Genomic DNA, 25,558 nt, shown 5'->3' with positions numbered 1-25,558 from the left:
TGATCTTGGCTCACTGCAACCTCCGCGTCCTGGGTTTTAAAAGCCCTTGCGGCCGGGTGCGGTGGCTCATGCCTATAATCCCAGCACTTTGGGAGGCCGAGGCGGGTGGATCACGAGGTCAAGAGATAGAGACCATCCTGGTAAACAAGGTGAAACCCCATCTCTACTAAAAATACAAAAATTAGCTGGGCATGGTGGTGCATGCCTGTAGTCCCAGCTACTTGGGAGGCTGAGGCAAGAGAATTGTTAGAACCCAGAAGGCGGAGGTTGGGGTGAGCCGAGATCGTGCCATTGTACTCCAGTCTGAGTAACAACAGTGAAACTCTGTCTCAAAACAAAACAAAAAACAAACAAACAAGAAACCCTTGCTTGTAAGCCATTGTGGAGTTCAGGGCTTAAGCTTTAGCTGCCTGGTTCTCCTTGCTTGGCACCTGCAATAGCTGTCTCACTTTCTTTTGCTGCAAGTCTCAGTGTCACTGTTTGGCTTTTTTTTTTTTTAGACGGAGTTTTGCTCTTGTTACCCAGGCTGGAGTGCAATGGCGCGATCTCGGCTCACCGCAACCTCCGCCTCCTGAGTTCAGGCAATTCTCCTGCCTCAGCCTCCTGAGTAGCTGGGATTACAGGCACGCGCCACCATGCCCAGCCAATTTTTTGTATTTTTAGTAGAGACGGGGTTTCACCATGCTGACCAGAATGGTCTGGATCTCTTGACCTCGTGATCCACCCGCCTTGGCCTCCCAAAGTGCTGGGATTACAGGCTTGAGCCACCGCGCCCGGCTGGCCTTTTTTTTTTCTTTGAGACAGAGTCTTCCTCTGTTGCTCATCAGGCTGGAGTGCAGTGGCAATCACAGTTCATTGCAGCCTCTACTTCCAAGACTCAAGTGATCCTCTCACCTCAGCCTCTTAAGTAGTTGGGATTATAGACACATGCTGCTATGCCCTGCTAATTTTTTATTTTTTAGTTTGAGAGATTGGGTCTCTGCTGGGTGCAGTGGCTCACGCCTGAAATCCCAGCACTTTGGGAGGCCGAGGAAGTCAGGAGTTTGAGACCAGGCTGACCAACATGGTGAAACCCCGTCTCTACTGAAAATACAAAAATTAGCCAGGCATGGTGGCACCCGTCTATAAGCCCAGCTACTCAGGGGGCTGAGGCAGGAGAATCACTTTAACCCAGGAGGCAGAGGTTGCAGTGAGCTGAGATTGCACCACTGCACTCCAGCATGGATGACAGAGTGAGACAACGTCTCCACAAAACAAAACAAAAAAAAAAGAGAGAGAGAGAGATTGGGTCTTACTATGTGGCCAGGCTGGTCTCAAACTCCTGGCCTCAAGTGATCCTCCTACCTCAACCACTCAAGGTGCTGGGAGTATAGGTGTGAGCCAATGTGCCTGGCCAGTGTTTGGCTTTTTCTGCACACTAGGAAAGCAGACCCAAGTTCAATTCAGTAACAACATTAAAATGAGACCACAACCACATTCTCTCTTCCTTTTGAGCTATTTATTTGTCTCTTCAAACTGCTTGCTATTGCCACAACTAGGTATAAATTAACCTGATAATACCACGAGGATACTGTAACCCGTATCCCAGGGCTTAACAGTATATCGCCAATCACTAGTCAGTGCTATTTCAGTAAACCAATGAGAATTCCTTACAGAAGACTTTGTATCAGCCCACTCCTTGTCCCCGACTTTTGCCTTTAAAAACATACTTGTGGGCCAGACATGGTGGCTCATGCCTATAATCCCAGCACTTTGGGAAGCTGAGGTAGGTGGACTACAAGGTCAGGAGATTGAGACCATCCTGGCCAACATGGTGAGACCCTGTCTCTACTATAATTGCAAAAATAGCTGGGCACAGTGGCTCACACCTGTAATCCTAGCACTTTGGGAGGCTTAGGCAGGCAGATCACCTGATCAGAAGTTTGAGACCAGCCTGGACAACATGGTGAAATCCCATCTCTACTAAAAATACAAAAATTGGCCAGTGTGGGGTGGTGGTGGGCACCTGTAATCCCATACTCAGGAGGCTGAAACCAGAGAATCACTTGATCCCAGGAGATGGAGGTTGCAGTGAGCCAAGATCATGCCACTGTACTCCAGCCTGGGCAACAGAGTGAGACTCTGTCTCAAAAAAAAAAAAAAAAGAAAAGAAAAAAAAAATGTGACTCATATCTGTAATCCCAGCATTTTGGGAGGCCAAGGCGGGCAGATTACAAGGTCAGGCGTGTGGGACCAGCCTGGCCAACATAGTGAAACCTGGTCTCTACTTAAAATACAAAAAAAAATAGTCAGATGTGATGGTGTGTGCCTGTAATCCCAGATATTCAGGAGGGCTGAGGCAGGAGAATTGCTTGAACCTGGGAGGTGGAGGTTACAGTGAACTGAGATCACACCCTGCACTCCAGCCTGGGTGACAGAGCAAGACTCCATCTCAAAAGAAAAAAAACAAAAACCTTGTAACAAAGGCCTAATAGAGCTCATATCCAAGGTTACTTGGGTCTGAGTCTTATGGACAGCTGTCTCGCTAGTAGTGAATCTAGTAACTTTATATTTTGTGACTCAGCCTCTTCCTTTTAGGTCAAGAATCTAGTAGAACTGATCACACTCTATTATCTAGTGACAATACACTTTCCTCTCTCTCTTCCCTTCTAAACGATATGTCTAATTCAGCTTCGCATTTCTGCCAGTGCCCAGCTGAGGGTTCAAGCTATAATAGCAGCCTTTTTTTTTTTTGAGACAGAGTCTCCCAGGCTGGAGTGCAGTGGCAAGGTCAGAGCTCACTGCAACCTCCACCTCCTGAGCTCAAGTGATCCTCCCACCTTAGCCTCCTGAATAGCTGGCACTACACCACCACGTTTGGCTAATTTTTGTATTTTTTGTAGAGATAGAATTTTGCCACATAGCCCAGGCTAGTCTCCAATTCCTGAGCTCAAGTGATCCACTGGCCTCAGCCTCCCAAAGAGCTGGGATTACAGATGTAAGCTACGACACCTGGCTGCAGGTAAATTTTATTGTTATAATAATGGCAGGAAGCAGACAAATCTTAGGCAGACAGGGACAGGTCCCCAATGAAAACAAACCTTCAAAGCCTGAAAGCTAAGCTACAAGTTCTGGGTAAATTCATGGACTGGATTGAGAATTTCTCTTCCTGTTTGGTGCACTTTCCTCTGATTGATCCCCACCCTTCACCTATTTTTCATATGCCAACCCTTCCTTAATTGGTTTCTTACACCGTTGTGCCTATCTTTGAGTGCTGCCTTTGTTTTAGCCTTTTTTGCATACTCACAAACCAATCAGCATGTACTCCCCCATTCTGAGCCCATAAAAGCCTAAACTCAGCCACACTGAGAGGAAGACCACCCTACTTCAGGTGGACGACCCCCCTTGCATCCTCCTTTTCACTGAGAGCTGTTTAATGGCTCAATAAAGCTCTTTGTCCTCCTCACCCTTCAATTATCAATGTAACCTCATTCTTCTTGGATGTGGGACAAGAACTTGGGACGCACTGAACATGGGTAAAAAGAAGGCTGTATCACTCATTCTCTTCCTTCCACTGGCAGAGGTCAGCTGCCTCATGTGATGGGAAGCAGTGGTGGGGCCAAGCCAGTCCTGGAACTGCAGGCTGGAATGGGGCGATGGGACTGACAGAGCTGTTAACACACTGGCCGCTGTCCATTGAGCTCTAGACAACAGGACTAAAAGAGCTATTAGCAAAATCATTGCCGGGCACAGTGGCTCATGCCTATAATCCCAGCACTTTGGGAGGCCAAGGTGGGTGGATCATGAGGTCAAGAGATCGAGACCATCTTGGTCAACATGGTGAAACCCTGTCTCTACTAAAAATAAAAAAAATTAGCTGGGCATGGTGGCGCAGGCCTGTAGTCCCAGCTACTCAGGAGGCTGAGGCAGGAGAATTGCCTGAACCCAGGAGGCAGAGGTTGCAGTGAGCCGAGATCGCGCCATTGCACTCCAGCCTGGGTAACAAGAGCGAAACTCCGTCTCAAAAAAAAAAAAAAGAGCTATTAGCATGCTGTAACATGCCTTCTGGGGCTTTGGGGTCACAGGCATCTCTGTTCAGACACCACCGTGTTCCCCTCAATATGACACCCCTGGTCCAGCTGCAAGCCCTGCATGGAGCCAACTCCTGTGTCTGCACTTGGTATGGCGGCCAGACTCCATACTTCCTCACCGACTCACCTCCTTCCTCCAGGGGCTGAGTGCAGGGATCCATACTGGAGTGCAAGCCAAGCATGGCACAGTGGGCTGAGTAGATGGGGCATCCTGCAGCAAGCCCAGGCCTGAGCAAGGCCTGGGCAGGGTGTCACCAGCTGGAGGCCTTCAACTGGCAAAGTGGCTGAGAAAAAAATCCTGCATCAGTTATACACTGGGTACGGCCAGAGTCAGGCCTTAGTTCCCACTTATCTGGGGTCTATGTGACAGCAGTAGGCATTTTCCATCTGATAGGGATCTGGGTTTCTGGAAAACAACTCAAGGGCATATGACAGCCAGGTGTGGTAGGTAGCTCATGCCTGTAATCCCAGCACTTTGGGAGGCAGAGGCAGCCAGATCACTTGAGGCAGGAGTTCGAGACCAGCCTGGCCAACATGGTGAAACCCCGTCTCTACTAAAACACAAAAAAAATTAGCTGGGCATGCTGATGCGCTCCTGTAATCCCAGCTACTTGGGAGGCTGAGGCAGGAGAACTGCTTGAACAACAGAATGAGACTCTGCCTCAAAAAAGAAACAAAAAGCTCCCAGATGGCTGAACATATGGTCCCGGGAGGTCACTGGAGGGTGGTCCTCCAGAGAGGGCATGGAGACGCCACACTCCTCCCCATGGGCCTTGCTCCATGCATCTCTTCCGTCTGGCTGTTTACCTGTATCTTTTGTAGTACATTTTGTTGACTTAAAGAGAAAGGAAACTTAGACAACTTTAAAATTGTCTAAAAAAAAGAAAAAAAGAAAAAAATAATAAATAAATTATTCAAACAAATGCGGGTGGCCATAAGAATCCTGATTTATAACCAGTCAGTCAGAAGCGAGAGGTCACAACCCAGGGCTTGAAATTGGCATATGAAATAGTGGGGCAGCCTGGTGGGACTGACCTTGTGAAATCTTGAAGCTGTCTTCACAGGGTTAACAAGAATACTAGACAGACATATATTTAAAATTCAGCATTAATCAGGCTGGCTGGCTGTGGTGGCTCACACCTGTAATCCCAGCACTTTGGGAGGCTGAAGTGGGTGAATCACAAGGTCAAGAGATGGAGACCAGCCTGGCCAACATGGTGAAAACCCGTCTCTACTAAAATATAAAAAATTAGCTGGGCGTGGTGGTGCACATCTGTAGTTCCAGCTATTCAGGAGGCTGAGGCAGGAGAATCGCTTGAACCCGGAAGGTGGGGGTTGCGGTGAGCCAAGATCGAACCATTGCACACCAGCCTGGTGAGACAGACAGAGACTCTGTCTTAAATAAATAAAATAAAATTAAGCATTAATCAGGCCACACTTAGGCTCACCTCCTTGTAACCAAAAGTTGCCGCAGCCCTAGATACTGACCATCTGCATCCACTGTTCCTATAATAGAATGTCTGATGTTAGAATCATAAAGCTTTTGTTTAAGAATTGCTTAAGATGTTTTTTAGATCCTTAATTCCAGGGGAACAAGTGATGCCAAACAGTTTAAAGACTCCTGACCAGGTCAGGTGGCTCATGCACTTTGGGAGGACAAGGAAGGAGGATCACTTGAGCCCAGGAGTTTCAGACCAACTTGGGAAACATGGCAAAACCCTGCCTCTACAAAAAATACAAAAATTAGCCAGGTATGGTGGCATTCGCCTGTGGTCCCAGCTACTCTGGAGGCTGAGGTGGGAGGATTGCTTGAGTCTAGGAGGTTGAAGCTGCAGATTGCTCTACTGTACTCCAGCCTAGGTGACAGAGCAAGAAAGATACTGTCTCAAAAAAACAAAAGCAACAACAACAAAAAACAAGCCAGGTGTCGTGGCTCATTCCTGTAATCCCAGCACTTTGGGAGGCCAGGGTGGGCGGATCATCTGAGGTTGGAAGTTTGAGACCAGCCTGACCAACATGGAGAAACCCTGTCTCTACTGAAAAAATACAAAAGTAGCCAGGTGTCGTGGTGCATGCCTGTAATCCCAGCTACTCAGGAGACTCACTCACTTGAACCGAGGAGGTGAGCCGAGATTGCACCTTTGCACTTCAGCCTGTACGACAAGAGTGAAACTGTCTCTCTCTCTCTTTTTTTTTTTTTTTTTGCTTCTTTTAAAACCGAATGCCTTTAATGAAACTCTGTCTCAAAAAAAAAAAAAAAAAAAAAGGACCAGGCACCGTGGCTCAGGCCTGTGATCCCAGCACTTTAGGAGGCTGAGGTGGGTGGATCATGAGGTCAGGAGATGGAGACCATCCTGGCCAACATGGTGCAACCCCGTCTCTACTAAAATATAAAAAATTAGCTGGGCGTGGTGGCGCACATCTGTAGTTCCAGCTATTCAGGAGGCTGAGGCAGGAGAATCGCTTGAACCCAGGAGGTGGAGATTAAAGTCCCAGCTACTTGGGAGGTCGCGCCACTGCCTTCCAGCCAGGCGACAGAGCGAGACTCTCAAAAAACAAACACAAAATCCCCAACCCGGCCAGGCATGGTGGCGCATGCCTGTAATACCAGCACTTTGGGAGGAAGAGGCAGGCAGATCACCTGAGGTCAGGTGTTCAAGACCAGCCTGGCCATCATGATGAAACCCCATCACTACTAAAAAAATTAGCCGGGCACAGTGGCAGGTTCCTATAATCCCAGGAGAATTGCTTGAACCAGGGAGGGAGAGGTTGCAGTGAGCCTTGATCATGCCCCTGGGTGACAAGAGTGAGACTCCATCTCAAAAAAAAAAAAAAAAAGAATCCCTAACCCTAAACTCCTTGGGGAGATAGATTTAGGGTTTTCTCCCAAGCCCTCATTAGGTCACCCTGATTAAACAAACCTTTCTTTGCTGCAACCCGGTGCCTCAGCATACTGATTTGTGCATCTGGTAATGAACTTACTGCAGTCGCAATCTGACACCATCTCCAGGTAGAAAGTGTGGGAACTAAATTAAATTGAAGGACACCCAGTTAGTGTCTGCTGCAGAACTGCTTGACTTGTGGAGAAACAACCCACACAGCAGGTGTCGGACGTACTGTGGTGGATGACTGTTGAGGGAGTCTGTGGTTGTGAGGGAGAACAAGACACTGCTTTTTCCATCAACTCTCAAAACAACCCTGTGAGATTGTAACCGCCCAACAGTTTCCCCTTGCCGAGACAGAGCCAATTTATTGAGACAGCGAAACTGCAATGGGGAAAGAGTAAACTCATGCAAAGCCAGCTGTGCAGAAGATAGTTTTATTATCACTCAAATCAGTCTTCCTGAGCATTCAGGCGTCAGAGTATGTATGTATGTATATACGTAATATGTATTTATGACAGAGTCTTGCTCTGTAGCCCAGGCTGGACTGCAGTGGTGTGATCTTGGCTTACTGCAACCTCCACCTCCCAGGTTCAAGCAATTCTCTGCCTTAGCCTCCCGAGTAGCTGGGATTACAGGCATGCGCCACCACATCTGGTGAATAAAACAAATCTGGTGAATGTTGTATTTTTAGTAGAGAATTTTGTATTTTTTTTAGTAGAGAATTTTGTTTTACTTTTTAATTTTTAAATTTTTTTAGAGATGGGGTTTCTCTATGTTGGTCAGGCTGGTCTTGAACTCCCAACCTCAGGTGATCCCGCCCACCTCGGCCTCCCAAAGTGGTGGGATTACAGGTGTGAACCACCACACCCAGGCAGGACAGGCAATTTCTAAGGGGATACAAAATGAATTATTCTGCATCCTCCCACTTGTGTGCAGATATTTCCTGAAGTAAAGCTGAGCTGAACCCTAAACGATAGGATTTAGATAGGAGAGAGGAAGGTGAAAGAAATGGATGGCCAGGTGCACTGGTGTGAAGCTATAGTCCTAGTACTTTGGGAAGCCAAAGTGGGAGGATCAATTGAAGCCATGAGTTCAACACCAGCTTAGGCAACAAAGCAACACCCTGTCTGCAAACAAACAAGCAAGCAAACAAATGAAATGGATGAGGGAATCAGTTACTAAATGTGTATCATGCATGTGGGCTGGGTGCAGTGGGTCATGCCTATAATCCCAGCACTTTGAGAGGTTGAGGTGGACAGATCATTTGAGGTCAAGACCAGCCTGGCCAACATGGTGAAACCTAGTCTCTACTAATATTGCAAAAAAAAAAAAAAAAAATTAGCTGGGCATGGTGGTACATGCCTGTAATCCCAGCTACTCAGGAGGCTGAAGCAGGAGAATCCCTTGGACCCAGGAGGCAGAGGCTGTAATGAGCTGAGATCATGTCATTGCACTCCAGCCTGGGTGACAGAGTGAGACTTTGTCTCAGAAAAAGCAAACAAAAAAAAATCCACACAAAAAATAAACGCGTATCATGTGCTTTATACTATGTTAGTGGCAGAAATATAAGAGTGAGCAAAACAGACCTCAGCCCTACCCTCATGGAGCTTCCAGTCTAGTGAAGGAGACCTAGACAGGAGTAGAGAACCACCTATACAAGTATTAATTACAATCTGCAATAGGTATTGTGAAGGAAAAGTACAGGGTGTTAGGAGAGCTTTTGCTGGGTGTGAGCTGCTGATGTAAACAGGAGAATGAAGGGAAGCTACCCCTGAAGAAAGGCATCTGAACTTGCATTTGAAGGGTAAGGAGAGGTTAACTGGAGGATGATAGTGGGGCATGGGTTAAATGGATACCAGGTAGAGGGAACACATGTGAAAGGCCCTGAGACAGGAGGGCACAAGGAAGGTTTGTGGATCTGAAAAGCACTAGCATGGCTGGAATGCTGGGGGTTGGGCACCAGAAGGGGTCAGAAGGAGAGAAAGGCAGGGGCAGGTCCTTTAGGACTTTGAAGACAAACTAAGAATTTGGGGCCGGGTGCGGTGGCTCACGCCTGAATCCCAGCACTTTAGAAAGTCAAGGTGGGTGGATCAACTGAGAACACCTTAGCTCAAGAGTTCAAGACCAGCCTGGCCACCATGGTGAACCTCATCTCTTAAAAAAAAAAAAAAGAATTTGGGCCTTTATGGATTTTTTTTTTTTTTTGAGATGGAGTTTCTCTCTTTTTGCCCAGGCTGGAGTGCAGTGGTATGATGATCTCAGCTCACTGCAACCTCCCCCACCCAGGTTCAAGTGATTCTCCTGCCTCAGCCTTCCAAGTAGCTGGGATTACAGATGTGCACCACCACACTTGTCTCATTTTGTATTTTTAGTAGAGACAGGAGGGTTTCACCATGTTGGCCAGGCTGGTCTTGAATGCTTGACCTCAGGTGGTCCACCTGCCTCTGCCTCCCAAAGTGCTGGGATTACAGGCATGAGCCACCATGCCTGGCCTGATTTTCTTTTCCTTTAACTAAGATAGGGTCTCACTCTGTCACTCAACTGGAGTATAGTGGTGCAGTGATGGCTCACTGCAGCTTTGACCTCCTGAGCTCAAACAGTCCTGCTTCCTCAGCCTCCTGAGTGGCTGAGAGTACTGGCACAGGCCACCTTTTTTTTTTTTTTTTTTGAAATGGAGTCTTGCTCTGTCATCCAGGCTGGAGTGCAATGGCGCAATCTCGGCTCACAAAAACCTCTGCCTCCAGGGTTCAAGTGATTCTCCTTCCTCAGCCTCCTGAGTAGCTGGGATTACAGGCACTCACCATCATGCCTGGCTTATTTTTGTATTTTCGTATAGACGATGTTTCACCATGTTGATCACCAGGCTGATCTTGAACTCCTGACCTCAGGTGATCCCCTCTGCCTCGGCCTCCCAAAGTGCTGGGATTACAGGTGTGAGCCACCAAGGCTGGCCTCTTTTTTTTTTTTTTTGTAGAGACAGGGTCCTGATATGTTGCCCAGGGTGGTCTCAAACTCCTGGCTTCAAGTGATCCTCCCACCTCTGCCTCCCAAAGTGCTGGGATTACAGGCATGAGCCACACACCCAACTCTTCATGGAAATTAATTGAAAAATTTTAATGAAGTTTTGTGATAATTTTGCCCCCTTTAAACAGATATTTGATTACAACATAAAAACAATAGATTAAATCAATCAATCAATCAATCAATAAAAGATTAACAGCAATTAACAGCACTGTATTAGTCCAGGGTGAAAATGACAGTGGCTGGGATTCGATGACAGCAGAGAAGAATAATACCAGAGAGATCCAAATAAATCAGGTGGATTTGGCCAGGCAGGGGCTCACCTGAGTATAATCCTAGCACTTTAAGAAGCCAAGGCGGGAGATAACTTCAGCTGGGGAGTTTGAGACGAGCCTGGGCAACACAGTGAAACTCCCATCTCTACAAAACATCCATAAATTAGCTGGTATGGTAACGACCAGCTGTAGTCCCAGCTACTCAGGAGGCTGAGGTGGGAGGATCGCTTGAGCCCAGGAGCTCCAGGCTGCAGTGAGCCGTGATCGCCTCACTGCCCTCCAGCCTGGGCGACAGTGAGAACCTGTCGCAATAAAACAAAAAAAACAAAACGGAGGTATGGAGAGTGAAGCAGCCACCACCCCAATGATTGAGGAGGCTCTGTTGCTGAATTCCTTCATTCACTTACTAAATGCTTGATGCCCAGGTTCAAGTCCCAACTCAGGTCCCAAAGCTGATGCGCCCAGGAACCTTCATCCCTAAAACGATGAAACGACATCAGAGAACGAGCAGCCCTAAAAGAAGGAGGCTCAGTTTGGGTGCAGGGCTGCTGGACGGTCCTTGCATTTCTCTCTCCCGGAACACGTTCTGCAGAGGAGACGCTTTCCTGGTTCTCCCAAAGCCTTTCGCTCACCTGTCACTTTTGTCCTCGGCCCTTGGAAACTTGCTCTCTAGGGAAGTGAAGGGGCTGTTTACTGTCCCATTTTTCAGAGTTTGCTTTAGAAACATAAAATTGTAAGGTATCAGACTGATAGGCAGTTGGGAAGGACTCCAGCCACGCCTCTGGCTCCGTAGACCCTCGGCCGAGACCCCCAAAACCCCAGCAGAGCGAAGTTGTGGACGGAAGCCGAATACCCACCCGTCCGTCGCACTATTGTGGCCTGGGCATGGGGGCGGAGCGGAACTCGGTGACGTCACAGAACCACGCCCCTCGGGGGGAGGGCGCCAGGCCAACGCCAGAACTGCTGCCTCGATCCCGGAAGTGGAGGGTCAACACGAAGCGTCGCTGGGTCTGGGTGCCCGGAGGCAGCAGCGTTCTAGGAGCTTGCCCGCCGGCCCCCGATCGCCATGTCGGTTTTCGACACCAACCCCTTCGCGGACCCAGTGGACGTAAACCCCTTCCAGGTAGAGCCCTCCCGCTCCACCCAGCTCCCAGATTTCTCTAGGGCCAAGGGCCGCCGCCCGAGCCTACTTTGCCAGAGCCGGGAGACGCGGCTAGGACGGACGGGTCATATGCCCAATGGGAGAGCGGACTTTGAGGTGTGACCTATCGTAACGCGTGGAGGGCGGGACTAGCAGCAGGTGGAACTGCAGAGGAGGCGGGGCGCTGAAGCCTTGGAGGGAGTGGGGTCTTCCAGTACCCAGAGACGTAGTTGGTCCGACTTTGCTGTGCTGGGGAAGGTGACTGGAGCAGCCACGGTCGGACCGTTAGGGAGGTCCCCTAGCTTGACGGAGAATCGAAATGTGGCTATCACATTCCCTCATTCTTGGGTAGACACCTGTCTTGAGTCACCTTAGGAGGGGGGTGACAGCCACATAATGAGGAGTTGGTAAAGCCTCTAGTGGGGTGGGAAAAGCCCAGGACACCTGCCACCGCTCCACCACCAGCCAAACTAGTGTATAAAATACAGGAGAACCCCTGAGATTTGTCAGGGAAAGAAGGCTGGGAGAGGGCGCGAAGTAGCCTAAGTTGAAAAATGACCTTGATAAAAATTCCACACTTTGGCCATGGGTCTAGTTTGGAGTGGGTTTTGACCCGAGAGCCCGAGTTAGGAAGGGAGGAGAGATGAGGGTGGCTCTAAAAGAGTCTGGACCCACAAGAAACGTTAATCTGATGGACCCGTGTGTGATGGCAGCATAGTTGAGATGCACTGACCTGTGAGTTGGCCTGACCTTTTGAACAGCAATTGAGGAAGAAACAGCCGCCCTGCATTTTTTTTTTTTTTTTTTTTTTGAGACAGGGTCTTGCTCTGTTGCCCAGGCAGGAGTGTAGTAGCACAATCTTGGCTCACTGCAGCCTCAACCTCCTGGGTTCAAGTGATTCTTGTGCTTCAGCCTCCCAAAAAACTGGAATTACAGGCGTGCACCACCATACCCGGCTAATTTTTGTGTTTTTAGTAGAGATGGGGTTTCACCTTGTTAGCCAGACTGGCCTCAAACTCCTGGCCTCAAGTGATCCACCTACCTTAGCCTCCCAAAGTGCTGGGATTACAGGCATGAGCCACCATGCCTAGGCTCCTCTTCTTTCCTTTCTTTCTTTTTCTCTTCTCTTCTTTTTCTTTCTCTTTCTTTCTTTCTCCTTCCTTCCTTCTTTCCTTTTCTTTTCTTTTCTTTTCTGACAGTTTCACTCTTGTTGCCCAGGCTGGAGTGCAATCGCAACCTCTGCCTACTGGGTATAAGCGATTCTCCTGCCTCAGTCTCCCGAGCAGCTGGGATTACAGGCATGCACCACCATGCTCAGCTAATTTTGTATTTTTGGTAGAGACAGGGTTTCTCCATGTTGGTCAGGCTGGTCTTGAACTCCCGACCTCGGGTGATCTACCCACCTCGGCCTCCCTAGGTGCTGGGATTACAGGTGTGAGCCACCACTCCTGGCCTCTTTCTTTCTTAAGACAGGGTCTCACTCTGTCGCCCAGGCTGTAGCACAGTAGAGGTGATGGCAGCCTTGACCTCCAGGGTTCAAATAATCCTCCCACTTCAGCCTTCTGAGTAGCTGGGACTACAGGCATGTGCCACTGGGCCTAACTCCTTTGAAAACAATTTTTTATAGAGAAGAGGTCTCACTCTGTTGCCAGGCTGGTCTTGAAGTCTTGGTCTCAAGCAATCCTCTGGCCTCAGCCTCCCAAAGTGCTGGGATTGCAGGCATGAGCCACAGCACAGTCTTCCTATTTAAAGCCCACACCTTTCTGCCTTTGAGCTGAGAGCACAGGGATGATCTTTTTCTCCCGTTAACACCAGAGCTCCTGTGCCTCTTGTTTCACATCTGCTCAAAACCCGTTCTAGGGAAGCTTGTTTGCGCTGGCTGGTGAAATTATGAGCCCTGACGTTCTGCTCTGTCAGGATGTCACCAGGCACATAACTCACCCTTCTTGTCCTTTATTTTGGTCATTGGCAGCTTTTAAGTTTCCTGCAGGTGTCAGAGAAGTTCTTGAAGGAGTCCTTCCTGCCATTCACAGCATGAGTTTTTCCACTTTGAATCACTTCAAGGGTCAGAACAAAATGAAAGGAGACCTGAACTAAATAATTATATGCTGTCAGGAGAGTGAAAAGTTTTGCTTCTTTATTGGTCTCAAGGTGTCTTAGCCAACAGGAGCCCTCAGGGCGAATTCTGATAACTCATTTCTTAGAACATCAGGGAATTTTGAACATTCCTCTTGTAGCTTAATGCTTCTTCTTTTTTTTTTTTTTTTTGAGACAGAGTTTTGCTCTTGTTACCCAGGCTGGAGTGCAATGGCGCGATCTCGGCTCACCGCAACCTCCGCCTCCTGGGTTCAGGCAATTCTCCTGCCTCAGCCTCCTGAGTAGCTGGGATTATAGGCACGCGCCACCATGCCCAGCTAATTTTTGGCATATTTAGTAGAGACGGGATTTCACCATGTTGACCAAGATGGTCTCGATCTCTTGACCACGTGATCCACCCGCCTCGGCCTCCCAAAGTGCTGGGATTACAGGCGTGAGCCACTGCGCCCGGCGCCGCTTAATGCTTCTTGACAGAGCTTTCGCAAGGACCTTGTCTTTTAAGTAACAGTCACCTTTATCCATTGAGTAAAGGAAGAACATTTGCATTTTTTTTTTCCTGCCAATGTCTTCTGGTAACAGACTTTAACTACAAAACTGCTGTATAATACTGGGGTTTGGGTTTTAGTAGGATCTTGGAGACTTATGGGGTATGTGGTATGTGATGATTTTCTCTCGTGTGTGTGTGTGTGTGTGTGTGTGTGTGTCAGAATCAGAAATAAAAAGTCTGCTGCTGTCTGACAGAGGGAGTCAGTTGTCTAAAGATGCAGAGAGCTTTTCTCCCGTGCTAGCAGTGGAAAAGACAGTTCTACCCTGTATTAATAGCTGCTTGAAAGTCTTCAACCTCATCTCTAGCCCTAAAAATGACTTCAAACTGTGGTAGAAGTAACTTCTGCATTTTAGCAGGACAGTCTGTCCATCAGGCAGCCCCAGGATATGGCATGACCGGAAGCAGCTGTGGTCCTGTCACCTAGCCACATCTGGTGGGGAGTCCTGGGTGGGAAGAAGACAGCTGGCTGGCTGGCTGCAATTTGCTCCTCCTCATCCTGGGCTGGGCTTTTCCTCTTGGCACTCAGTGGTGTGGGGAGAAGCAGCTTTGGATGTGAGACCTCTGAGCTCCTTCTGGTCAGAGCTGCCAGTCGTTTCCTTGAGACGGTGGTGTCTGCTTCCTTGACTGCCAGGGCTGTGACGTTGGGAGGTGCAGCCCTTGGGTGCCTGGGTGTGAGCCCAGCTTCATTTACTCAGGGTGTTGGCACCAAGTTCAGGAGAGAGCAGGTGCAGAGGCGATAGACTCAGAAACTGTCACACCTAGTCACTCTCTAGAACAGTCGTTTTTATTTCCGTCACGCAGTGTAATGGTGGATTGCAAAAATAGACCTAGTGTTCAGAGTCCACGGTTGACGGTTAGAGCTGAGAATATTCCCAGAACTCTATTCTAACTTCTTAAGTTTAGAGATGAGGAAACCAAGACCTCAGTGGGGATCATTTGTGCCAGAGTCATCAGCTGATTAGCAGCAGGAAGGGGCTGACCTGGATCTCATTCCCAGGACAGTGCTGTTTTAAAGGTTTTGAAGCTCACACATTAGTGTTAAACCGCACTGGGGCTATTGCTGGCTAAGGAAAGAGTGGAATGTAACATTATCATGTTGTCACCATTCTCGAGAGAGTACTGGTAGTGGTGAAAGTAACAAATTAGTATTAGCTAGGCTACCTTTTTCTCCAGCATGAGGAAATGGAATAATACAGATCTTCTTGTGCTTCTGCTTTGTTTTTTGAATTTTTAAATTTTTAATATTTTAATTATTGTTTGTTTCTTTGGGGTTTTTTTTTTCCCTGTCATCCCCCCCGCCCTGCCACTGGAAAACAGTTCTTGGGCTTTTTAAGGCAGATTTAAAAAATTTTATTTATTTATTTATTTTTAAAATTTTGGGGTTTCACCATGTTGGTCAGGCTGGTCTTGAACTCCTGAGCTCAGGTGATCCGCCCGCCTTGGCCTCCAAACTGCTTGGATGACAGGCGTTAGCCACCACACCTGGCCAAGACAGGTTTTTATTTTTATTTTTTGTGAGACATAGTCTCGCTCTGTCACCCAGGCTGGAGTGCAGTGGTGGGATCTTAGTCAGGGCAACCTCCACCTCCTGGGTTCAAGCAATTCTTCTGCCTCAGCCTCCCCAGTAGCTGGGATTACAGGCGTGCATCGGCACACCAGGCTAATTTTTGTATTTTTAATAGAGACAGGGTTTCACCATGTTGGTTAGGCTGATCTCAAACTCCTGACCTCAAGTGATTCACCTGCCTTAGCCTCCCAAAGTGCTGGGATTACAGGCATGAGCCACGTGCCCGGCCAAGACAGTTCTTTAAGTCAATATGTGTCATGAGTAACGCCAGTCCTGAAAGGTGCTCAGGGTTCTGTGGTCAAATAGGCTTGGGAATTGCTACCTGTTCCATTTTTGGTTTTTTGATACGGTTTTTCAATCTTGTTGCCCCAGTATGGAGTGCAATGGCAGTATGGATCTTGGCTCACTGCGGCCTTCACCTCCTGGGTTTAAGCAATTTTCCTGCCTCAGCCTCCCTAGTAGGTGGGATCACAGGCACCTGCCACCACGCCCAGAATTTTTGTTTTACTAGAGACGGAGTTTCACCATGTTGGCCAGGCTGGTCGTGAGCTCTTGCTTGACCTCAGGTGATCTTCCTATCTCAGCCTCCCAAAGTGCTAGGATTACAGGTGTGAGCCACCATGCCCAGCCAGTTTGTTGTTTCTTTCCTTTCTTTCTTTTTTTTTTTTTTTTTTTAAGATAGAGTCTCACTCTGCCACCCAGGCTGGAGCGCAGTGGTGCAATCTCGGCTCACTGCAACCTCCACCTCCTAGGATCAAGTGATTCTCCTGCCTCAGCCTCCTGAGTAGCTGGGATTACAGGTGTGTGCCACCACGCCAGCTAATTTTTTTGTATCTTTAGTAGAGATGGGGTTTCACCATGTTGGTCAGGCTGGTCTTCAACTCCTGACCTCATGATTCCCCCACCTCAGCCTCCCAAAGTGCTGGGATTACAGGCGTGAGCCACCACACCTGGCCAAGCCTTGTGAATTGTTGAAAAAACAAACAGGTGCTTGCCGGGAATGATCGCTCACACTTGTAATCCCAGCACTTTGGGAGGCCAAGGCGGGTGGATCACTTGAGGTCATGAGTTCGAGAATGGCCAGGGCAACATGGCAAAACCGCGTCTCTACCAAAAAAAAAAAAAAAATTAGCTGGTGTGGTGACACACACCTGTAGACTCAGCTACTCAGGAGGCTGAGACAGAAGGATTTCCTGAGCCTGGGAGGTGGAGGTTGCAGTGAACTGAGAGAGTGCCACTGCACTCCAGCCTGGATAATAGAGCGAAACTCTGTCTCAGAAAACAAAGCAAAATAAAGATTCACAAGGCTTGTTAGTGTGTTAAAGGCTCTGATAAATCCTACAGAAAGACATTGGCTCAGCTTTATTTGACCTAGCATTTCTCACAGTTACTCGACCATGAAATCTGTTTTCTGCTCACTCATTATATCCTTCGAAACTCCCAGCGCACCATTAAGTTGATTTCCTCATCCAAGTTTCATTCATTCTTTCATTTATGTTTTGAGATGGAGTTTCTCTCTTGTTGGGCAGGCTGGAGTGCAGTGCCACGATCTCGGCTCACCACAACTGCCACCTCCCGAGTTCAAGCAATTCTTTTGCCTCAGCCTCCTGAGTAGCTGGGATTACAGGCATGTGCCCACACGCCTGGCTAATTTTGTATTTTTTTTAGTAGAGATGGGGTTTTTCCATACTCGTCAGTCTGGTTTTGAACTCCTGATCTCAAGTTATCTGCCAGCCTCAGCCTCTCAAAATGCTGGGATCACAGTCATGAGCCACCATGCCCAGCTCCAAGGTTCACTATTAAGTGCCAGCTTCCATCTCGCACTGTGGGCATGGGCTTTTATTGCCTCTTTGTTGCGGGTGGTTGTAACTGGGATTATGAGAAAACTGCACAGAAAGAGCTATGAATGGGAAGTTAAGATATGAGTGTGCCACAGAGGTTTGCCCACCTCCTAGGAGGAAGCAGGAAACTGCAAGCCAAGTGTTGTTGATTTCACAGCCTCCACTGGCACACCCTAATTCCTCTGTTGGTTATGGTGGCTGCTCTGTATCCTCTATTTCCATCCTGCTTCAGAATGATCCAGGGTGTCTGCTCCCAAAAGTTTCTCACTAAGTCTTGTAAGGTGATGAAGGGGTGGAAAGCTAAAGGGAAGGATTGTACCGTCCATTTTTCAGCAGTCCACTAAAAATCAGACCACCCAGGCAAGTGCTGGGGCTGCTTTCCCACTCGACACTTCTGCCAGATTATCCCAGGCAGACGGCGTTGATCTTAAGGAGAGGAAGTGGAATCTGTGGTGGTGTTGAACAGAGAAAGCCTTTCAGTGTTTATAAGTTGCCAAGTCACACGATATCACTTTCACACATTGCCTCCTTGCAGTTAAAAGATAATCTCGGTGTTGTGGCTGCTTCCCAAGGATTGGAAATACTTCTCTCCTGTGGGAAGAGAAAGTGGTGGCAGAAACATGATTTGAGTGCTAACAAAGTTCCTTGAATTTCCCTGTGCAGACTCTGGTACCTTCCCAGAGAGGGTCAGCCCCAGCTTGACTGTAACTTTGGGAATTCTCGGAACCACGAGCTGGACCTGCGAGAACTTTCCTGTGTAACAGAGCATTGTCTCAGGAAATTCGAAAATGGCAAGGTTCTTAAAGCTTCACTTTGACTCCAGACAGCTGCCCAGATGGGAGGATTCCTGCCTTTATGCTTGGCACCCGGAGCCAGGCTTCGTGTTAAAACTTGGGTAGACAGACAGGTGAACTTTGACTCTTCTAAGTCTTCTTTAGAAACACTTGGTGTAAGATAATCTTGTGTTCAGAGAAACAGTAACGTTTAACCAGGACAAACAAGGGCTACTTGCTGCTCATTCAGAGAAGAGTGCCGTGCCCATTTGCAAGTTGTGACTCATCAGCAAGTGCCGCTTTGAGATGCTCACATGTTAGTGTACATCCCTGAGGCTGAGCTGCCCCGCAGGCCTGTGCAGGAGACCATGGTAAATGAGCACATTATGTGGTCAATGGCCTCCGGCAGGAGAGCTAAGAAATGCTCACTGAGGCCGGGTGTGGTGCCTCGCCTGTAATCCCAGCACTTTGGGAGGCCAGCGCAGGTGGATCACAAGGTCAGGAGTTCGAGACCAGCCTGGCCAATAAGGTGAAACTGCATCTCTACTAAAAATACAAAAATTAGCCGGGTGTGGTGGTGGGCACCTGTAGTCCCAGCTACTTGGGAGGCAGAGGCAGGAGAATCGCTTGAACGCGGGAGGTGGAGGCTGCAGTGAGCCGAGATCATGCCACTGCACTCCAGCCTGGGCAATAGAACAAGACTGTGTCTCAAAAAAAAAAAAAAAAAATGCTTACTGAGAGTGACAGCATACCACAAGTGGGATCAGGGCACTGTCCAAAGGAGTTGGGGGAGGGGTCTCAGGAGGAATGGTACAGCCCTGTGGCACAGAGGGCTTGGGCTGAGAGCAGAAGGCCTGGCAGATGGGAAAACAGGGTTATTTATTTGTTCATTTATTTTTGTTTGTTTGTTTATTTTTTGAGATGGGGTCTTGCTTTGTCACCCAGGCTGAAGTACAGTGGCGTGATCTCAGATCACTGCAACCTCTACCTCCTAGGTTAAAGCAATTCTCCTGCCTCAGCCTCCTGAGTAGCCGGGATTACAGGCATGTACCAGCAATGCCTGGCTAAATTTTGTATTTTTAGTAGAGATGGGGTTTTACCACGTTGGTCAGGCAGGTCTTAAACCCCTGACCTCAGGTGATCTGCCCTCTTTGGCCTGGAATGCTAGGATTATAGGCATGAGCCACCACACCCAGCCAGAAAATGCTATTTTTGGGTGAAGGAGTGCCAAGAACCAAAAGTCGCTCCTGCTTGGTGTCACACTGCACTCCACCCTCACCCCTGCACCCCCAGGCATATCCGCACTCTTAGATCAATGTCAGGCCTCCAAGTCCAAGCCTGGCCATTACAGCCTTGGTGACCCGCACATACACCTCTGGATGGTCCCCAGGAGCCAGAAAGTCTGAAGTAACCACAGGTGGCCACAGAAAGAAGTGAAACAACTTGTTCCTGCCTCAACTACTTGCTCTCTCCCTGCAACCTGCAACCATTGTTCCTGCTCAGCCTTGCAAAGCTTCCCTGCTGGACAGTAGGTTTCTCAAGATCCCCCTCTACCTCACCCTCCCCTCTGCTTGCTATTGATAACCCCTACCCTTATGATCATACCTGTTTACAATAAATACCCCTACCCTTGTGACCATGCATCCGGTGATGCCCTTCCCCTCCCTAAAGTAGATTACCACCTTTAACTGACCACTTGCCCCAACCTATAACACCAACTCCTATACCACCACCCTCTGCTGACTCTCTTTTCGGACCCAGCCCACCTGCACCCAGGTGAATAAACAGCCATGTTGCTCATACAAAGCCTGCCTGGTGGTCTCTTTTACACGAGCGACGCACCTAACAATCCTGTGGTCGCGTGGGGAGTCATGAGCCTGGGATGCGTCTGCTGCTTGTGACTCACATGCTTGTTTCGCCAGTCTCTTGAATTCTCTCCATCCTTGGCCTCTTTTATCCTGCTAATTCTCACCTTCCTCAGCCCGTTTCATTTCCTGTCTCGTACATTTAAGAGTATTCCAGAGTCCAGAGTTCTTTTTTTGTTTTTATTCACATTATTGGAAGTTCAGAACTTAAACTCCTTCCTTCCTTCCTTCCTCCCTTCCTTCTGTCCGTCCATCCATCCGTCCATCCCTCTCACTGTGTTTTCCAGGCTGAAGTGCAGTGGCACAGTCATGGCTCACTGCAGCCTCAATCTGCCAGGCTCCAGCAATCCTCCCACCTCAGCCTCCCAACTAGCTGGGACTACAGGCAAACACCACCATGCCTGGCTTTTTTTTTTTTTTTTTAGAGACGGGGTCTGACTTTGTTGCCTAGGCTAGTCTTGAACTGTTGGACTCAGGCAATCCTGCCTCAGCCTCCCAAAGTGCTGGGATTACCCTGTTCTCACTTTATACCTTTGTTTCTGTGGCTTCAGAATAGTATCCACATACCAGCGATCCCAGATCTAGATCTGTAGTTCTCAGCCTCCTCCTGAGCCTCAAACCACTGTTTCCAGCTCACACCTGCACCTTCCCAGTCATTCCAACCGGAAATATTCCACAGCTGTCTCCAATCTGACTCAGTATCTTCTCAGATCCTCTGCCCACCCCACCACACCCACCCTTGATAAACCTGTTCCTCCTCTCCCACAATCACTTATTTCGAGCACTCCTTTCTTTTTTTTCTTTTGAGGTAGAGTCAGGCTGAAGTGCAGTGGCATGATCTGAGCTCACTGCAACCTCCACCTCTCCTGGGTTCAAGCGATTCTCTGCCTCAGCCTCCTGACTAATTGAGATTACAGCATGTGCCACCATGCCTGGCTGATTTTTGTATTTTTAGTAGAGACAGGGTTTCGCCATGTTGGCCAGACTCGTCTTGAACTCCTGACCTCTAGTGATCCACCTGCCTCAGCCTCCCAAAGTTCTGGGATTACAGACGTGAGCCACCATTCCCAGCCTCAACTCTTTTCTTTCCCTTCCCTTTCCTGCCCTGCAGTCTTTCAATTCTCAGGCCAACCCAGAGTTGCTGAGCCTGTGGTATTGATGTGAGGAAGGTCTCCGCAGTCCCTCACGTTCCTCCTGTTCTCCATCCCCAGCTGCCGTCCCTCAATTTGGTCCTCACTTCACTCATATTGACAGTTGTGCCCCAGGCAGTCTCCCCACTGTTGTCCTTCCACGCTGTTGCACTCCCTTCACTGCTGTGAGAATGACCACAGCACCTCCGCCTGCAAATCTCCAGGTGTTCCCCGTTGCTTGTAGAGCCACATCCAAAATCCTACAGTCTGGCCCCACCCTCTTCAGACTGGTTCCCTGATACTCCAGACCCTTTTCTCCGCATACCCCATCCACAGCCTCCATAACCTTCCCCCATCCCCTGAACATGTGCAAGCTCTTTTTAAAGATTCTGTGGCTTTGCAAATGTGGTTGCCTTCCTTTTTACTGTCTGCTAAGTTTCTTTCGTCTCTCAAGATACAACAGAGATTCCAGCTCAGCAGAGCCTTCCCTGACTCTGGCAGACAGCTTAATTGCTCACTCCTCTATGATCCCATTGTGTCTGCTCTCACCCTATTACAGTGCTGATCATGTACCATCACCTCTTGCCCTGGCTTCTGTGTGATTCTCTGTACTATTTGCTTCTCAAAGGCAGGAATCCAGACTTTTTCTAGGTGTCCCTAGCCCAGTGCTTGGCATGGAATGGTTTGTGTATGGAGAGACTAGACAGGGGTGGGAGGAGATAGCAACGGGCCCAGTTTGGCGGTAGAGTCCTTTAGAGGAGTGGTGCCAGATCCTGGAAGGCCTTGAATGCCAGGCCAGGTAATTTAGAATTGCTTTTCCGGATGGTTCCTTACATCACAGCCTGTGGCAGGAAGCGAGGTCTGAGAGTGTACCTTGCTATCTTACTGGGTTTGTAGGTTCTCTTTTTTTTTTTTTTTTTTTTTTTTTTTTTTTTTTTTTTTAGAGATTGGGTCTGTCTCTGTGACTCAGAGTAGGGTGCAGTAGCACAATCACAACTCACTGCAGCCTCGACCTCCTGGGCTCAGGCAGTCCTCCTGCCTCAGCCTCCTGAGTAGCCGCAACCACAGGTGCCACCACCACACCTGGCTGATTTTTGTATTTTTTTGTATTTTTTTTTTTTTGAGATGGAGTTTTCTGTTGCCCAGGCCAGAGTGCAGTGGTGCCATCTCAGCTCATTGCAACTTCCGCCTCCATGGTTAAAGTGATTCTCCTGCCTCAGCCTCCTGAGTGGCTGGGATTACAGGCACATGCCACCACGCCCGGCTAACTTTTGTATTTTTTTTTTTAGTAGAGATGGGGGCGGGGGTGGTCTCACCATGTTGTCCAGGCTGGTCTGGAGCTCCTGACCTCAAGTGATCTGCCAGCCTTGGCCTCCCAAAGTGTTGGGATTACAGGGATGAGCCACTGTGGCTGGCCCATAATTTGGGATTGATGTAACAGCGTTTTTTGTATTGCTGCACTGTCTTCATAGCTGTGATCCTTAATAGCCGTTTAGGCCTTCAAGGGGACATGTACCAAAACATACTGTGCTCTCTGTCTTGGATGTTTGTCTCTCCCGCTTTTTTCTCCTATTGTAAGTCCTGCTGCTATGACTATCATTGCAGGTACAGATTTTTACATGTTTTTGTGATATTTTCTTAGGACGGATTCTCAGGTACCAGGTTAGAAAGCACCAAGGTCAACTATGGCTCTTTTCTTTTTTGAGACGGAGTTTCGCTCTTGTTACCCAGGCTGGAGTGCAATGGCAGGATCTCGGCTCACCGCAACCTCCGCCTCCTGGGTTCAGGCAATTCTCCTGCCTCAGCCTTCTGAGTAGCTGGGATTACAGGCACACACCACTGTGCCCAGCTAATCTTTTGTATTTTTGGTAGAGACGGGGTTTCACCATGTTGACCAGGATGGTCTCGATCTCTTGACTTCGTGATCCACCCACCTCGGCCTCCCAAAGTGCTGGGATTACAGGCATGAGCCACCGCGCCCAGCATTTTTTTTTTTTTTTTGAGACGGAGTTTCTCTCTTGTTGCCCAGGCTGGAGTGCAATGGCAGGATCTCGGCTCACCGCAACCTCCGCCTCCTGGGTTCAGGCAATTCTCCTGCCTCAGCCTCCTGAGTAGCTGGGATTACAGGCATGCGCCACCATGCCCAGCTAATTTTTTGTATTTTTAGTAGAGATGGGGTTTCACCATGTTGACCAGGATGGTCTCGATCTCTTGACCTCGTGATCCACCTGCCTCAGCCTCCCAAAGTGCTGGGATTACAGGCGCGAGCCACTGCGCCCGGCTGGCGCTCTCTCTTTTTTTTTTAAGGCTGAGTTTTACTCTTGTTGACCAGGCTGGAGTGCAGTGGTGCAGTCTCAGCTCACTACAACCTCTGCTTCCCAGGTTCAAGTGATTTGCCTGCCTCAGCCTCCCAATTAGCTGGGATTACAGGGGTGCACCACCACACTCAGCTTATTTTTGTGTTTTTAATAGAGACGGGGTTTCACTATGTTGGCCAGGCTGGTCTCGAACTCCTAGTCTCCGGTGATCTGCCTGCCTTGGCCTCCTAAAATGCTAGGATTACAGACGTGAGCCACCATGCCAGGCCTAAACTTATTTTTTATTTTTAATATGAAAAAAAAGAAGAGACAGGGTCTCGCTATGTTGCCCAGGCTGATCTCAAACTGGATTCAAGCAGCCCTCCCACCTCAGCCTCCCAAAGTGCTGGATTACAGGTATGAGCCACCACGCCCGGCTGGCCCTGAATTTTTTTAGTCCATGAGATACTTACATAATGTGTTTATTTGGAGCCTGAAAGAAACCTCACACTGGGAGCCTGGGTGGAGTACAGGAAGGGAAAGCAAGGAAAAGTCACAGAGAACTCAGCCTGTGAAACACGTGGAGGGAGGTTTCCAAACCAGTGACCAGCGTGGCTTTCAATTAGCCTAGTGTGGTGGCTCATGCCTATAATCCCAGCCACTCCAGAGGCTGAGGCAGGAGAATCGCTTGAACCTGGGAGGTAGAGGGTGCAGGGAGCAGAGATCACACCACTGCACTCCAGCCTTGGCAACAGAGCGAGACTCTGTCTCAAAAAAAAAAAGTGTGGTTTTCTTGGCCCTCCCCGGCAAATCTGCAGCAGAACTCTGCCTGCCTCTCTTCCCTCAGTGCCTGTAGCCTCCAGCTATGTTGAAGCGCCCGCCTGCCCTGCAGTGGTGGGGGGCCTTACTGATCTGGGCCTTTGCTCTCTGTCTTCCCTTTCTCAAACCCTGCCGAGCTGTCTCCCCTTCCTTCTGTTTTTGCTCTGTACTTTGCCATGGTCCCCAGCACTCCCTCAGGGGGTGTCCACTTGTCTCAGATACCAAATTGTGGACTCCAGATGGGCGAGAGCTGTGTCTAATTCATTGTGGCAGGTTCCTCACACTATAACTGGTTGCTGAATGAAAAGAACTGAGGTTAAGAGCCTTTTATTTGTTGTAAATTCAGTAAAGGGCATTGGCCACTGCAGGGGGTTTCAAGTTACTCCTTCTTCGTAGGTGAAACTTACCCCTCACCATCCCACTTGACCTATTTAAGAGCCCGTTAGTTGATGCTCAGTTAGTGAGAAAGAAAATTTGTGCTGTTGATTTCCTATTTGTGACTCGGAGTAAAAGCTCATGGTCCTCATTTAGGCCAGTCAGTGTGGTCCTTACTCAAAAGGCTCTTTGTGCATATGTCTTACCAAAGGTGTTCCTCAAGAACCTGCTCTTCAAAGTCTCATAAGGAAACAAACAGAACCCCTTGTGCCCTTCTGGAGTGGAGTTCATTCATTCAGTCACATATTCACTGAGCACCTTCAATTTGTCAGGCTCCTTACCAGGCTTCAGGAAGCTGTGCCCTCTCGGCTTTACCGTCTTGTGCCACTGGAGACGGACTTGGATTCAGAAGCCGGCTGAGCCACTACCCCTGAGATCTTCAACAGGCTACTTCCCTTCTCTCATTTGTACAAATGCAAATACAAATATAAATATAAATTAAAAAAAAAAACCCTCATAAGACTGTTGTGCGGGTTAAATGAGGAGCTGTATTGTAGCTTTTCTCAGCCAGGGTCCTGAGCTGAGCCACAGAACAGAGAAGCTGATTGGAATGACTCTCTCAGTTCTCTCATGTATGGGGTATAATGAGTACCTTCCTAGGTACCAGGAGAGAAGGAAAGTCATCATAAATAGTGGATTCCTTGGAGTAGGGAGTCATAAGTGTCTCAACGAACCAGGCCAAGGAAGGCCAGCAAAACCCTCTTTTTGACAACTTCACACAGTGGCCAGTTCTGGGGTGACTAGAATTTCACAGAAGCATCATTGTGTGGTGAGTCTGGCACACAGGAGACACTA

The 25,558-nt window shown here is 48.6% G+C and overlaps 1 protein-coding gene and 1 long non-coding RNA gene across 4 annotated transcripts in view; one reads left to right on the top strand and one right to left on the bottom strand.

The window, feature by feature from the left end:
* Positions 1 to 7,373: 7,373 nt before the first annotated feature.
* Positions 7,374 to 11,142, bottom strand: LOC144577301 (uncharacterized). Of its 3 annotated transcripts, XR_013520832.1 has the most exons (5): positions 11,109 to 11,142; positions 10,884 to 10,966; positions 10,659 to 10,728; positions 10,300 to 10,396; positions 7,374 to 7,606 (listed from the first exon to the last, which is right to left on the bottom strand). It is a non-coding gene; the product is annotated as an uncharacterized LOC144577301 (long non-coding RNA). The 3 variants fall into 3 exon arrangements; XR_013520830.1 differs by lacking the exon at positions 10,300 to 10,396; XR_013520831.1 differs by lacking the exons at positions 7,374 to 7,606; positions 10,300 to 10,396 and adding an exon at positions 10,422 to 10,553.
* A 65-nt stretch (positions 11,143 to 11,207) lies between these two features.
* Positions 11,208 to 25,558, top strand: part of SCAMP2 (secretory carrier membrane protein 2) — a 29,773-nt gene continuing 15,422 nt past the window's right edge. The window contains exon 1 of the mRNA XM_002753344.6: positions 11,208 to 11,374. Coding sequence (XP_002753390.1) covers positions 11,318 to 11,374 — 57 coding nt within the window. The 5' untranslated portion in view covers positions 11,208 to 11,317. The remainder of the gene's footprint in view (positions 11,375 to 25,558) is intronic.

This window comes from Callithrix jacchus, chromosome 8, assembly GCF_049354715.1.
Source record: "Callithrix jacchus isolate 240 chromosome 8, calJac240_pri, whole genome shotgun sequence".
Classification (NCBI taxonomy): Eukaryota; Metazoa; Chordata; class Mammalia; order Primates; family Cebidae; genus Callithrix; species Callithrix jacchus.
Note: the sequence above shows the minus strand (reverse complement) of the source record. Positions and strands in the feature narration are given on the sequence as shown.